General features: G+C 47.1%; 1 protein-coding gene across 2 annotated transcripts; it reads right to left on the reverse strand.

Annotated features, from left to right (window-relative positions):
* Nucleotides 1–586: 586 nt before the first annotated feature.
* tmtopsb (teleost multiple tissue opsin b) lies at nucleotides 587–10936 on the reverse strand. Of its 2 annotated transcripts, XM_029149294.3 has the most exons (5): nucleotides 10443–10936; nucleotides 10018–10353; nucleotides 5459–5787; nucleotides 2791–3024; nucleotides 587–1364 (listed from the first exon to the last, which is right to left on the reverse strand). In XM_029149294.3, exons 1-5 carry the CDS (start codon nucleotides 10456–10458, stop codon nucleotides 1065–1067), a joined length of 1215 nt encoding a protein of 404 aa, XP_029005127.1. In that variant the 5' UTR covers nucleotides 10459–10936; the 3' UTR covers nucleotides 587–1064. The 2 variants fall into 2 exon arrangements, with proteins under 2 accessions (XP_029005127.1, XP_029005126.1); XM_029149293.3 differs by having other exon boundaries at nucleotides 10018–10936.
* Nucleotides 10937–15932: the final 4996 nt, after the last annotated feature.

The following is a 15932-nucleotide window of genomic DNA, read 5'->3' on the forward strand; positions in this document are numbered from 1 at the left end:
GGCTCAAAGGTGTCAATGTGTTGGAATTTAGAAAAAGGGAAGCAAATTAATAAAAATCCTCTTCACAGTATTTTTTTCTCATCACAGTATTAAATGAACCTAAAAACAGCAAAATATAGAAACGCTGCAAACTGTACAGTAGCTGTGTTTTCAGGGGACACTGAGACGTGACTGTTAGGAAATGAACGCTGACATGGGAGCTTGTAGGCATCTTCAAATCTCTCTGCATGTCCCCAAAACTGTAACATGCAGAATCATCTCTTTAATTGAACAGTCCCAGGGCGGATGACGGAGGTTCTGCAGGCAGCAAAGTGTAAATAATTCAGCTTTAAATTGCATAAAATTGTTCAACAAATCTTTAATAGTGCATCAAATCTTCAGGCATAAAAACGGGGTTAGGACAAAATGCTTTCCGTCTTCAACTGAATTAGATTAAAACGGAGCTAAACCTCCACCACAGACAAAACGTTCTGTGCTGATACTCGACCTATAAACACGCTCATCCTCACAGTACCTCGTAATTGAGACTCAACAAGCTGCACATTAAATATGAAAAGCAACACACAAACATACACACACACACCTGTATTCACAAGTCATGTTTATTCCAACAATAAATAATTTCAATGAAAACTAACACCTAATAAGTCTCTGATCTCAAACAAAGCAAATTGACCCCAGCACAGCATGAATAACAGCTTCATTTGTCTTTCTGCTGTGACCATTTCCTCCTCATTATGAACTAAAATAAATCATCCTGGAGAAAGAAGAGAAGAGAAAACAGTTTACTGTCCTTAAACAAAACGCACAAACTGGAGTAAAGTTTGACTCTTTGCATCCCTCAAGGCCCTTTTTTGCAGAAAAGTTGTGCTCTTTTGTACAATAAATGTGATTACAGCAATTACATTCTAACGGCAGAGGTCTGTAATGTCTATGAACCTGCACCAGCTGCTGTGTAGCTGCTGGTGAGATTGGCTTTTAGCATTTATCCCTGTTTTCCGATCACTGTCCCAGGATCACACGGCTCCCGCTGAGCTCGCTCCCCTTTCGCTGCTGTGAAAGTGCTAGCATTCCCTGTAGTGGGCCACCAGGACCAGTTTGGGTTTGAGGGCGACGGCAGCGGGGGTGTGGGAAGCGGCCCGGTCCTTGCCGGGCGGCGCTGGAGCCGCGGGTTCGTCCCCCTGCGAGGACCCGTGGACGGACCTGTGCGTGGGCAGGGCTGAGGAAGGGGCGCCGGCGGCCACGTGCTGCTCCTTCTCCTGACGGACGGTGCGCAGCGTCCTTGTCACCCGTGAAAAGGTTTTGAAGGCGGAGCCTCGCTCGAGGGCGGAGCATCTGAGGAACGCCTTAAAACACCTGTAGAACTACAAACACAGAGTGAGCATCGTAGCAGCGGGTGGAATAGATTCCCAATAGAGAAGAAGCTGTTAAACAGCAGTAAACACTAGTTGGACACGTGTTTATTGTGTACTTCCTGTTCGTCCTCCATGTTTGTAGTCCAGCAGGCAGCGTACTCCCCTGGATAAACGTAGTGTACTTAGTATACTTTCCAGTGCCACACGTATACTTAAAGTCTACTACATTTCCCCAGGATGCCGCAGATCAAGCCACGTCTCGTGAAGCGCGACGTCTTATTTCCTCCAGCGCGTTTTCACTTTCCCAAAAATTTGACATGCAGCGACTGATGTGACATATTAGACCCGTTTTTGCCCCTTTTAACTAAGACACTTCGGCGGTTGGCTGGGGCTTCATCATATAAGCAAATTAAATTTCACCACCCCGAGGAAATTACACAGCTTTTAAAATTAGCTCTTCATTTTAAATCTTCTAGTGTCTCAAATCCCTGTGTGCTCATCTAGCAGAGAGCTGCGCCTGGGGGTGGGCGTGGGGGTGGGGGGGTGAAAGCTGTTTGCTTAACGGCGAAACCCCAGAGGAAACACAAAGGGCAGCAGAGTGAAGTGTGAGGCCAACAGGAAGTCTGAGGGATGAGACACATCTGCAATCAGGCACTCGGTGGAGGTGAGATGAGAAGCAGCCTTTGAGCCACAAGGCAACAAACCCAGACGTGGGTCCGGGTTCCGGGCGTGAACCCGCGCAGCGCTTTGAGTCTTCAACTCGCCTCAACACACTGCTGCCACACTCATGGGCTGGGAGGAACTGAAGACTGAAAGCGCCACGCAGCGCGGCCGCCGTCTGATGGCTGCGACACCGGCGCACGGACGCACGCGCAGTCAATCATCAGAGAGATGAAACGTCTCCCAGCTCAAAGCGACAGCTGCTCCAGCAGAGACAGATAAAAGGAGTCGCAGGCAGATAAAGGAACGTGCGTGAGGAGGAAAGTAAAGGTCAGCAGCGCAGCGCTGGCGCCTGATAGGAACATCAGGATCAATGCTGGCTCAGCTGCTGGAGATTAAAATGAACATCCTGCTTCACCTGTTGCTTGGTTTGCTGCCATTCTCTCATCCCGCTGTTATTCATTTGTTCTTCCGTTCATCTTTCCTTCACTTTCATGTTTCTTCTTTTTTTTGTTACTCTATTAGCTTCCTCTTCATTCCTGCCTTCATTTCACATCCATAGAGGAAGAACGATGTTGCTACCTGTCAAAACGTCTGTAGCGCTGGTCTCACATGACTGGTTCTGGTTGCAGTGATCGTAATAATCTGCTAATAACTGCGATATTGACTTATTGATTGCAAAATGCAAAATCTGCAGCCCTGCACCAAACCTGACCAACTGCAAAAGGAAGCAGCGCTGGCGGCGCGTTATCCCCCCTGTCCGCACGCGCCTCACCTGTTTGTTCATGAAGATGTAAATGAAGGGGTTGACCACGGTGGAGAACTTGGCCAGCAGCGAGGGCGTGATGCTCGCCTCCGGGCCGATGAGGTCCCGCGGGCCGAAGGTGGCGAGCAGCGCCGCCACGCCGTACGGCAGCCAGCACACCAGGTAGCACGCCACCATGGTGACCACCATCACCAGCACCCGCTGCTCCCGGCGCCGCGTCACCACCGAGCTCTCGCTGCTGACCTGAGGCACACAAGGACTGCAACTGTAAACACTGGGATTAACACAGTTTGTCTTTCATCCATCATCTGATTCATAGGAGCTGAGAAAGTCGAACTGGTTAAAACCCCACTCAATCAAATGTGCAGTAAAGGCTGCCTTAAATATTTTATTTCAGGGGTCACTCTAATCTAAACCGTAAGTAATAAAGTAGGAAAGAACAATCTATAACAATAGTTTTTGAAGTTGATTTTCATCACCACCTAAAACGAAGTGAAACCAAAGGAATCAGACTTTGATAATATATTCATATGTGGAGCTACACCTCCACTGAATATTTTATTTACTCAATAGATTCACTGTGGAAAGATGTGAGAGCGGAGGAAACTTCAGATTCATTAGCTCGGCCCTAGCTGCGTCCTGTGGTCCTGCCAGAAGCTCAGAGGAAGTCCAATGTGCCCACGTCACGCGCTTCGAATCTATAAGCCTCCATTAAAGGTGTAAATCTGTGAGCTGCAGCCTCGCGAATGCTCATTTCTACTGTGAGTGACGTGCCCTGAGCGAACCCTGCTGGCAATGATTCAGGTGTCGGGTTCTGCAAGAGGACAAAAACCCTAGTGACTACAACTAGTGACAGCGTTGGGTCAGTGGCGAATCACGCAGTGGGTGGAGAAACAGTGGAAACAAACACAGGACCAAAGGTGACGCAAATAACTCACTGTGATGCAAGAAGACTCCGACTTATTAAGAAAAGAACTGTCAATAAAACCCAGAGATTTTAATTGTTGGTCAAAACACAACCAACTTAAAAACCTGCCGAAAGGAAGCAACTGAGGGGACGAGAGCCTGTGAGCAAAGCAAACGCCTGGATCCTAAATCTGCACCTTAAACAAGCGAGCAGAGACGGTTCTCACACTGTCAGCTGTACTGTAATCACTCGTATTTGTGTATTTGGGACTGGATTATCATGTACAGTAAACAGAGGTGTGTGTGTTTGTCCTTCAGCCGAGCCAGAGGCACGTCTGACATTTACATCATACAGTAGCTCATTTCTCACCTGACCTTCACGTCAGGGCTTCGTCTGTCAATAAGGACCTTTACATGTTCATTATGTACTATACAGCTTTACCTACAGTTTATTAGGTTATGATGGATTGAACAGACCTGGTATCTCCAGTAGGACTCTACTGTGTGGATTTAGAGGGCGTCACCAGTTTATTTGCCTCTGTCCTAACTTTGACTTGCTTCTACTAGAATTTAAACCCGAGTTTATTTACAACTGGAGAAATTTATTAGTCTTAATAATTCTGACTGCAGTGGAGACAAGCATCCTGTCCTCCGAGAGTGGAAACTCTAATTAATATCCGGTGCCACATACTGTAAGCCTGTCACCAGTTAATATTCAGACAAGCGTAACGTGCACTAATGGAACAGAAAGATATGTGACTGCAGCTGCTGCCGTTTGTGTCGGTTTCTTTTCTGCCTCCTCGGGCACAATGTGGAATATCGAGGGCGTTTTCAAGTCGATTCACATAACGTCACACAGGGTTGCACTTAAACCTGAGTTGGAGTGGCAGCGACCCACGGAGCCACAGAGCAGCTAATAGGCTGCTAAATGAAGTCCCAAAGAGCATTAACGCATCGACATCGAGGTCTCGTGAAGAAATATGTGCAGTTATTGGCTCTGAACAAGCGAAAAAAGCACAATAAACAGCGATTTAGGGTTATTTTAACTTTGAGTCATTAGGTGGGTGTTGCGTGAGGTGAAACCATTTCTCGTGTCACTTGTCGCTGGCGGGTGGGTGTGAAGGGTCTGTAGCCCTGAGGTTTAATGAAGCTGCTGTCGTCCTGTCATTAACACCGGCCTGCAGACACCAGCCAGCTGCTGCTCCCCTCTCTGATCCTGAACTCTATTTTTAACTTTCCACAGAATCTCCACCTTCAAATTCCCCCCCATTTCTCATCAGAAGGCCCCGACTTTGAGCCACTTTATCACTGATTAACATCAGAGTCTTCACTGGACCCAGTGACACCAGGTCAACAAAGCCAGGAAGGAGGAGGCGGTGATGGAAGCTGTGGCTTGTGGATGAGCCGCAACAGGCGTCGGGCTTTTATTCTCACTGGCTTTGTGATGAACAGCAATTAGAGCCGGGTGCTTGTTGTCTGTGTCAACACGACTGACACATCCAGACTCATTACATGCTCCAACTCTTCATTTGGGCTCTTTCCTTAAACCAGAAACAACCTGCTAACAAGCCAACGCAGCTCCTCTGTGGGAGGAAAGGTGTTTGAGCGCTGGCTCTGAATCAGGCTCATCAAGCTTTGTTCAGCTCCCAGGACCCAACAAAGCCAGAAAACAAACTAAAGCCTGTGCACGGGAGCGGACGCTCGACAAGCATCTACGGTATCATACGCAGGCAGCATGTGTCACAGCAGGGGGAGGGTTTCAGGATCACACCTGTCTGATGGCGTGCAGCAGCCGGCCGTAGGAGTAGAGGATGACGCCGAAGGGCAGCAGCAGGCAGAAGACGAACAGGCAGATGATGTAGGAGATGTTGTTGGCCGTCTGCGTGCGCCAGTCCACCGAGCAGGTGGTGCCGGGGCCCTCCGGCCCGTATTTGCTCCAGCCCAGCAGCGGGGGCACGGTCCAGGCCACGGAGTAGAGCCAGGAGAAGCAGATCCCCCCCAGCGCCGGGCGGAAGTCCCTGCCGTCGGCCATGGTGGGCGACACCATGGTGCAGTAGCGCTCGTAGGACAGCACGGCCAGGGAGATGAGGGAGACGATGCCTGGAGGAGGAGAACGTGTCACTGCGGCAAAGACGGAGCACTCACACGAACGCGCAGGGTCCGGGGGATCTGTGCCTTCATTAAACCTCAGGGACACAGCTTTGATTACAGATAATAGCGGCGCTTCCACGCACAACAGAGGCCGCGGACAAGCTGCCGCCGTGACACGGGCTCGGATTATGGGCAACGGCAAACAGCGAGCGTCTTGAGGATAATAGATGTGATTTGTGTTGCGTCAGTGGAGAGTGAGTGTGTTTGCAGAGGGATGAGGGAGTCGGAGCTCTCTGTTGATTACTGATGAACTCTGCAGAGATAAAGAAAAGAAGTTTGCCCATTTGGCTCAAACAGATAATCAACAAACTATAATAATAATAGTACATAATGCACAACTCCCAAGAACTCGCACATTTACTACCTGTACTTTTATATTTATCCTCAACTTTCCTCTTAAGCATCTTCTACTACTTAAACTGCCTTAATATCACCCCTTTGTTGAGCTGCTCTTATCTCACAGACGTAAGAGACTTGTGAAAGAGCAATTTACAGCCAGTAAGTGGAGGCTGCTGAACCATGAAGGCTCATAAAAGCTCCATATTATCTATTATTACTGTACGTGTGCATTAGATGTTATTGGAGAGTTCAGACTCCAGACACACATGTTCTGTTCACAGTCACAGGCTTTAAGCTGACACTTTCCAAACACACTTGTTATGCAGAAATAATAGACTGATCGGCAGAGAGATGGGCTCTGGTTGGGAAGCGATATGATACACTGTCACCACAAAATGGATATGACTAACGTGGGTGAAAACAGATTTAAAGTCAGCAGACGTTCTTTGTCTGTGCAGGCGGGACCGGCTCTGCTCAGCGGGTTCAGTACGAGTTCCTGCACCTTGACATGCAACTAAAAGTAAAAGTGGCAGCAAAACCAAAACAATGAGCTTAAAGAGGCTGATGAACGACGCACGGATGAACGGAACCCACAGTCATGTGGTCCGTTATTAATACACATGGTATTAACCAGCTGAAGCTGTTTGATCTGCCGGTGACGGGCGTTTTAAAGGGGAATGAATCAAACAATGAGCCTTGATTGCACTAATCATTAAATCAACAAGTCTCCACACTCTCGGCCTCCGTCCGCTGCAGAGAAAACCTTCCTTCTGAATTGTTTTCTACCCCAGCGACCGCTTTCCCGTTCATTTCCTGTAATAATTGCACACACTCTGCTCTGGGCCGGCTGGGGTTCGGGGCCAGCGAGCGCTGGCTGTGATTCAGACATGGCCCTCTTCCATTACCCAGCATACATTTTAATGGCTTTTTCACCTGAGGCCCGGCTCTTCTTCACACAGCTCTGGAATAGATTTATGGTAAAACGAACGACCCAGCATCTCAGGCCTGAGTCAGCACAGCAGCTAATCATCCTTCATTGTCTCGGGCTTCTTGCACATCCTCTTGTGTCATTCCTTTCTTTTATCGCTCCCTCGTTCTCCCTGAATCCCTGTTTCTCCCCTCTCCACCTCATCTCTGAGTCTCCAGTTTTATTCCTACTCTTCTCTTTCTTGCTTCCAGTTCAACTAACTATAGAAAACAGCACTTGTTCCCAGTCAGGCCATTTCTCAACTTCCTGCTCAGTAGCCATGTGTTTACATGCATTTAATCCTTTTTACTGACGGCTTTCTGGAGAAACCTAGTAAATCTGATCCAATTCAATCCGACGGCATGTATGTGGAAATCCAGTTTCTGAAATCAGGTCACAAGATTAAGAAAACCAGATTCCTGCAGAAAATGATTTGTTGGATGTAAAATGGAAAAGTGTGAATCATAGTTTTTGCATCACACAAACTTCAGATTATTAGCGTTGCAACCGTGAGATGAGATTAGAGGGAATCAGCTGTGTCTTCTCCTTCATTATAATAAATGAACTGTTAGTCATGGAAGCCCTAAGACACAAGAGGAATAAATTAACTCTGCTAATACATTATTTTAATATGACCTATTTTTTCTCCCCTGCTTTTACAACCTACTGTAAGAACATTTGTGAAAAAGTTGGAAGAAGCTCTGTAAGTAATTTCAGTTTTTCACAGCTGCGTATTTTTCCATGTTGATGCAGTTAATCAATCAAACCTCCTGCTACAAATGATTAATCAATAGTCTGTGAAGTTGTTTCATCAATACAGCGTTAAATACAGTCTAAGCTGACGGAGTTGTCAGTTACTTGTCAGTTTAAGGAATAAACCAGTAGCCTCACGTGGGAAAGATAAAGAGGACGCCTGAAGACGAGAAGGGAAAAGTTCTCACCGGCTTCGTGAGCCACGTCTTCATCCCGACCTGAAGGGGTTTGATTACAGCCTTGGCTGATTGCACGGTACAGTAGCTCTGAAAGCGGCTGGCGCATCATTAGCGAGTTAACGAATGACTCATCCGTCTTCATCTAGATTGGGAAACTAGAGGTCTAAGTGCTGTTATCATCCAACCGACCTCCGTGGAAGATTTTTTTTTTTCCGTGATCAAACCATTTGGCTGTTCACTAAACAAGCGCCACCTGGCATCGCTGAGCAGAGAGACACAAAGCTCAGACACGGCTCTCATCACAGGGATGCTGAGCTAAATATGCATTCTACAGAGGCAGCCCCTCTGGAGCCCAGTCTCACCCTAGCGCTGCAATTTATTCCACCTAATGCACAACCTACAGCCTGAACTCTGCACACGATACCTGGGAATCTGTGCACGCCTTCCACCCTAACGGTTATTTATAGCTATTTACCGACTGGGCTGCAGTTTGTTTTTATCTGATCCCCAGCTCCTCACATAAATCTTTGATGCTACAGAGTCCATTTCTGCACTTGACTGCAACACCACTGACCAGCTGGGTCCAGATTCACTGAAGCAGCTCAATCAGACCTATTTTTTTCCAGCAGCGAGTCTTTGATCGCGTCACGTACAGTTTTTGATGATATTGGTTTTTTTTTGTTTACTCTGCATTGAGTCGTCAACACGCACCACTGAAGAACTTGGGCCATGGATGAAGTTCTGATTAGATGTAAAAGCTGTGTGGAGATGTCAGAAGCTGTATAATGAAGTTCTGGAGGGATCTGAAGAAGAAGGAGGTCCAGATCGGAATTGGTCTGTGGAGCGTTCACTTCTAGAATTCACTGAGAAAAGACTTTGTCCTGCACATCGTCCCCAGAGAAAACAACACATTTAAAAGCGACGCCTTATTGCAAATCTGGACTCCACAGGGAGCGGTTGGTGAGGATCATGCATGGAGCCTTGTGGAAGTGAAAACAACCCATTTAAGAGCAGTAACACCTTAGTGCACTTTGGTGCTGCTGTAGTCCAGACTCCACAGAGAAAACGGGGATTTTAGAGCAAGAACAGCTCACTGCACTTTACCGCTCGCTCCACGAGTCCACAGAGGAGCAACGCTTGAGGTGCAACGCCTACATCCAGTCCAGATTCCTGATAGGAAACAGCAGATTTAAGAGCACCACACCAGAGATGGGTCAGGTGGATGGCGACGCAGTAAGTGAAGGAAAAGATCGATTAATCACCTGCAGCTGCTCTCGGAAAACGTCTGCGTTAGCTAAAAGCATTCGAAAGCTCCGATCATGTGGTCTCTGAGCCGGGGAGTGATATCTACAGTATACATTAGCGTGCTTGAACTGAAAGGTCACAGGTTTTATCCCAACTCTGCTGAAAAGCCTCGTCAACAATCCCGTACACGTATGTGTGCACGATTTTCAGCACAGACACAACCGCCATGGATCAAGAAAAGAGCCTAACAAAAGATGACTGGTTACGTAATAAGACCAGAAATGTCTTTTCTTGTTCTGTCATTTTTTTCAGTCTTCATCTTTTTTGCATCTGCTCTTACTTTTCCATCTTGGGGCTCAGTCTAAATTATGTTCCTTTTACTTACGTCCCCTACAAACACGTGACAACAACTGGATGGAGATGGAAAAGGCTCAGTGGGTTTGTGTTGGCTGACTTTAGAGTTAAGTTGATGCAGCAATAAAATAAAAACTTTGAGGTCCCTCGGGGAAACCAAACCAAACATTCAGCTTCAAATTTACATTTAAATATGAATAAAAGCAGTAAAGCTCTGTCACAAAACCACATTTTCATCATCCTCATCATCCCGATCCTGTTAGGAGCATTAAAACGTCCCAATAGGACCTTGGGATCTTAATATTGACGGCATAAATAACACAAGGGAAACGTTTCGCTTACCCAAACACGCGTTAACGAATCCGTACCAAACGCACCCGGTGCGTCCGATCAGCCACCGCCCCTGCGTGCTGGCCGCGAAGCTGAACGGGGTGCCGAGGATGCTGACCAGCAGGTCGCTAGCCGAGATGCTCACCAGGAGCAGGTTCATGGGCGTGCGCAGAGCCCGGTACCGGCAGAACAGCGTGAGCACGAGGAAGTTACTGAGGAACCCGGAGGTGCCGATGAAACCGAGGCACACCGCCACCACCAAGTGCCCCGTCGGGCTGAGGGACGCAGGAGGGAGAGAACCGGACAGCTCCCCGTGCGCGTCCGTCGTCGCTGCGATGAGGACTCCTCCTACGGGACAGTGCGCACAGTTCAGGCTCACGTTGGAAACGATCATACCGGACGGAGCCGCCAGGTTTGAACCAAGCAGAAGTTTCCACCTTCACGCGGAGTCATCTGGTCCCGCTGCTTGTTGCTCAGTCAACCCATGTGGAGAAGCGAAGTCGAATCCTTTGCTCCTCCATCTACAAAAGACAAGAGTAGTTTGCAAACGCTAAGGTGTTCGGTCCCGGAGAGGCTGTCGCCAATGGGAGAGCGGTGGTTGGAGCCGCCCCTCCGCTCTGCGCTCCGGGTCCGAGAGGTGCGCCTCTTCTCGCTTCACGGGTTCTAAGTGTAGCCTCCACGGGCTTTTATTACCCCCCACTGCTCCTTTTCACGCGCTTGACGCCGCAAACCTTCAACGGCGTGCGTAAAAGTGGAGTGTGCGTGAGTTCGCGCGTGCTTGCGGGCATGCATGTGTGCACAGAAACCCATCTGGCGGCCCGCACAATCAGTGGAACCATTACATAAATATGTTTTGTTAGAAAAAAACGCGCCGCATATCAAAGGGGGTTCAAAGCTGCGTGGCGAGCGCGTGTGCAGCCGCGGAGCTCTCACCAACCAGGGAAACGCGATCACGTCTGCGTAACTGCGTCAACCAATAGGGTGGCGGTCGAGTGTGGCACTGCCACCATTCAACAAGAGAAATCAGTTCGTTCAGCACTAGAATCTAATGCTGACAGCACGTGTTAATGAAGTGTAATGGATTTTACGCGTGGATTCCGATGAAGTGACAGAGGAAGGGTTGCAGTTAAAACAACGTACAGTAGAGCTTCTTGAGGCGCAGTTCGGTCCTTACGCGCTAATGGCTTTTACGCACGGCTCATAATCGCAGCTTCCTCGGTTTCAGGAGGTGTGGAAACCTATATTGGCTTTCACACCGTTTCACACTCTCTCCCTGTGTCTTCTTACAGTGAATATAACAAATTAAGGTTCAAATGTTTCATAATTAATCTAGAAAATGTTGTTTGATCTATTAAAAAGTGGAATACGTTCATCATTATTTTTTAAGACTGAGACAAACAACTTTTTATAGTCGAAGCAACAGCCCAATGTTTCAGACATGATACATTAGTTGAGCAGCTTTGCATGAGAAATTATTAGTTTATTTATTAGGCAGTGTTATAACCAGTTGTGCCAAAATCATCTCACTGCGCTTCTGAGAGGCGTTCGCTTCTTGGCAGCGACATCACCTGCACACAGTGACAGAAGTGGCACCGTCTGCAGATGTTAGCGGTGGACAGGTGTCAGGTGTGACTGTGATGTGAGCACTGATTAAGAGCAACATTAAATGCCGACGGATGAGCCGCCTCACCGAGCGCCTCCCTGTTGTACACACGTTACTGAAGTCGTCATAACACAAGTACCTCATTAGCAGATAAGCATAAAGAGAGTGACAACACAATTTTCCTTGGGTGATAAAACTTTGCTGCCCTCTCCCTTCACTTCAGATGACCTGGCCAGTAGACACATTCTTTCTCTTCAGCTGAATAATTAATAAAACAAAAATGTTTCGACGTCTTTTTCAACTTTCACTTTGTCTCTCCGGGAGACACGTCTGTCATTTTCTTTCTCTGCTTGGCTTTTCTCTACAGCTTTGTGCTCATGTTCATGACGGCTCCTTGTGTTGGAGTCGTATTCGTCTGACACAAATTATTAAATGAATACAAAGACTTGGCCTGACGTCATTCTTTCACACGTTCCAACGTTTTGTTCGTGTATTAGACTCTGTGACAAAATGACAACAACCAGGTTTCTTGTTCAAGTTGCCGACCTTTCATGAAATCAGTGACTCAGACCCTGGTTTGCTGAAGAGAACCAGCATCAAACATCAGAGAACTTGACTTGTTAGATAATGTGCCTCTTTAACAACATTAAGCAGCTGTGTCTTTCTCTGATCCAGTTATGAACATAACACATCAAAAGTTCATCTGAAGGACAGAAGACTGTGCTACAGGTTGCTAAACATTAGTTCAATGTCTTTGAATGGAGGATTTTCCATTACAAACTTTGTTTAAAGGCAAATCAAAGATCTGCACAAACAAATAGCGAAATCAAGGGAGCAACGTTTGGATCATCAGGCAGGGATGAAGCCAAAACAACAACCTCAGTGTTTGTTTTTCCATATGGTGAACATTCATTTATTACTCACTCATGGTAAAATCAAAACATACACCCAGCAGCTCCTTGGGGTATAGATCCTGTGGTCTCAAACCATCCCAGCATGAAACCAAACACATTTTCATCAGAGAGATCAAAAAGACACGCTTTTGCTTTTCTGTCTGGATGATTTTCTTGTTGTCCCGCCAATAATTTGATGTTTGAACAGGAGAGCAGAGAAAGGGAAGCGAGGGGAGACACAGGGGTGAACAAAATACCCTTCAATCAAAGCCCTTTTTGATTAATTCCCACTAAACAAGACAGAGGGAGATGAAAGGGAGCGGTGCCTATTTGCGCCTCCTTCACGTCCTCCTCAGGTTCATCCTGCTTCGCCACGGGACTTGTTTGAGTGCGAGTGACTGGCCGAGCTGGATAAAGCATCAGTATCCATTTATCCGCACCATTAGCCCCATGTCCCAGCACGGAGACGGGCCCGCGGTCCAGCCCCCGGTCTCCGGGCCGCCAGGTGACGCGTTGACCTCTGGCGAGTGTTGGCATGTGATGACAAAAGGGCCGAGGAGGAAAAAGGCAGCGCCGGTGTCCAGTGCTCGCTGGGTAAAATGTGGTGCGGCGTTTACAAAAGGCGAACGAGGATGAATGCTTTCTGTGGAAAGGGCCGAAACAGAAGTTAGAAATGGGATTTATCGCACTGCAGCGACCGTAAACGAGGATGAATTGCTTCCCCAGACCGTCCCCATGCGACTCTTCTGCTGGAAGGGCCTCACTCAGACAACTGTCTGCTGGAAAGACCGAGGGGAGAAACCATCGGACCCATCGAGGCCCAGACTCCTCTAGGAAAGTGAACGCGTGCTGCACCTGGCACCAAGAAGTGTGATTCATTATTGATGCAGCAAAATTGGGTTAGTTGCTCTGAATATGTTTACGTGAATGAATGTGGACGACCAAAAAACGTTCAATTAACGTTCATTAAATTAAAGTAGGGGTTAATATCAGGGGCAGAAATTAATAAGGACTTCAGGCCGTTTTTGCCCCTTGGCACACAATTAATAATAAGCTGCAGAACTACGAGTCCCTTTCTTCACATAATCCCCATGTCCAGCTTTCTTCTTCCACCGTGGTTCTGTTCTGTATCTGCACTTACAAACCATGGAAGCCATCAACAACTGAGGACTCGTCCACGAAGACACTTGACCTGACTTTCATGTCACTTTGAACTTTAGATAAAGATGAATAAAGCCTCAAAATAACAGACAAGACCAGACTTACTCAAGAACGTCTAAAGTGAAGTATTATTATAAGAGAGAGTCATGTCCTGGCTGGTCTCTTTTTAGTTTATGGGGCATAACAATGGGAATTAACCACCAGTTATAGGGTGATTTATTAAATTACCAGAGTAGCTCACATACAGTATAGTGTTTACTTACTCCATGTTTTGAATTTGTAGGGTTCTTTCAAACAACTGTGGGTAATTCCCCTCCAAGCAAAGTTGGCATAATTAAGCCTAAATTAGGACTCAAGCTCTCGGTGATTTCACAGTGTCGCTGCCCGTCCGTCACAGCGTCTGTGATCCAGTATTTGGCCTGAGCTTTGCCCTTTTACTTTCCTCCTTTGCAGCTCCAGCCTCTCTGCTGCCCTGCGCTCCTTTTACCGCTCCACAGGGAGAACGCGTTTTCCTCTTGGTTTGACACAATCAATTCGAGTCCCTTTGATTGTGCCTGGGTGCCTCCATTTTTCCTCCCTCTCTTTGTCTTCAAGTATTCATATGATTATCCGACGGCTTCATTTCATTTTCCAATCAAATCTGATCATATTAAATCAAACCCCACTGTGATGCGCCGATTTCTGACACACAACCGCTGCTGGCGCTGAAGAGAAGGAGACATCCTCAAATTAGAATGACAGGGTTGAAGCTCTTAAAGTTAGGGTGCTAATGGGCTTCACCCGAAAGCAGCAGATGGCAGAAAGGGAATGGAAAATCATGTCAGGCAAGGAATTAAGCTGTAAATAATATTTGCAGCTCCTTTTCTATACAAACCTCACTTTTTAGAGCCCTGGAAAGCTTTTACAAATGCGTTGTCGTGATGTGTTGACTTACTAATGGCTTCTGCTCTAAAACCGCTGCAAACCCTAAAAGGGGCCTTTATGTACTGTATCCTCAGACTCAGGGCAGTGGCTTAGGTGCAGACCCTTCAGCAGCAGCCATTACAGTCCCAGGCGGGCGTCCAATTTGTTTGCCCTCCAAGTCAACAACAACGCACAGCAGCTCAGGAACCATCAGAGAAGGACGGCGTCTCAGGTTCAAATCTGCGTCACTGAAACCTGTGGTGTCAGCATAACCAGCGCTGGTCTCTGGACATTAATGTGATGGACTGGATTCTACCCAAGAGCAGAGAACAGACAAGAGACAAGAGAAAGGAGGAGGACGTCAGCTCAGACTTCCACTTGGGAACAATTTATAGAGGCTTTAGAGAACTAATTCACATTCAATTCATTCAGAGATGTTCAAACACCCACCTTCTATAAATAACCAGCAAGGAAAGACAACATTATAGAGAACATAAATGTGTCAGTCTAGCAAAATATAAATCCAGGTCGACCCATTCGAAGCCTTCAGGTCAGACAGGGCCCTTGGAAAAAAAGTCTTTGTTAGGACTTTGATAAATGTGTGGATGCACCTGATCAATGCAGTGGACTGAGACCTGCTCATAACACTAGACTGTAGGGCCAAACAGTTCCATCATTAAGAACGATGACTGTGCTGGAACAAAGCTGCACCACTACGGCTGCTTGTGAACTCAACACCTGACAAATCCCAGCCAGGCTTTGTGGGTCACCTATTTATCAGCCACCTGCTTGCATGGATGCCATTCATAGAACTGATAATCACTTCTCCCCTTTTCTGCTTCCAAAACATGATCACAGAAAAATGTTTTTTCAAACATATTAAACAGAAGTTTCTTTCCTGATCGATTTGTCAACTTTTTTTTAAATGATAGCAAAAATGTCTGCATCGCTCGACGCAATCAGACATTGTGGGGAGAAAAGGTCAATCAAGCGCTCTGGCTGCTGCACTGATTAAAATACTAGTCTCTGAGATTGACTGTTGTGCAGCTTGGAGTGTTTGTATTGAGCTTCCATATAAAGAAACATATGAAGAGACAGGGGGAGTTATGAGTGTGTGGTTTAATTAGCAAATCCATACAACGCACGGCTGTTTCGATCCAGCGAGCGACTGATCAATGTGCTACGAAGAAAAGAGGCAGGTGAGTCGGTGGTCAATCTCCAGCATCCAGCTGATTGTTGACTGGCCGCTGCAGACTGAAGCTGAGATGGATGTCTGACAGGTCGGAGGAGAATCAATGCCCACTCCAGCAGCTCAGTGGATGCTCCCTTAGTACACGCTTATGCTCCTGCACGTTTCTGTAGAGGAT

Source organism: Betta splendens, chromosome 4, assembly GCF_900634795.4.
Source record: "Betta splendens chromosome 4, fBetSpl5.4, whole genome shotgun sequence".
NCBI classification, from domain to species: Eukaryota; Metazoa; Chordata; class Actinopteri; order Anabantiformes; family Osphronemidae; genus Betta; species Betta splendens.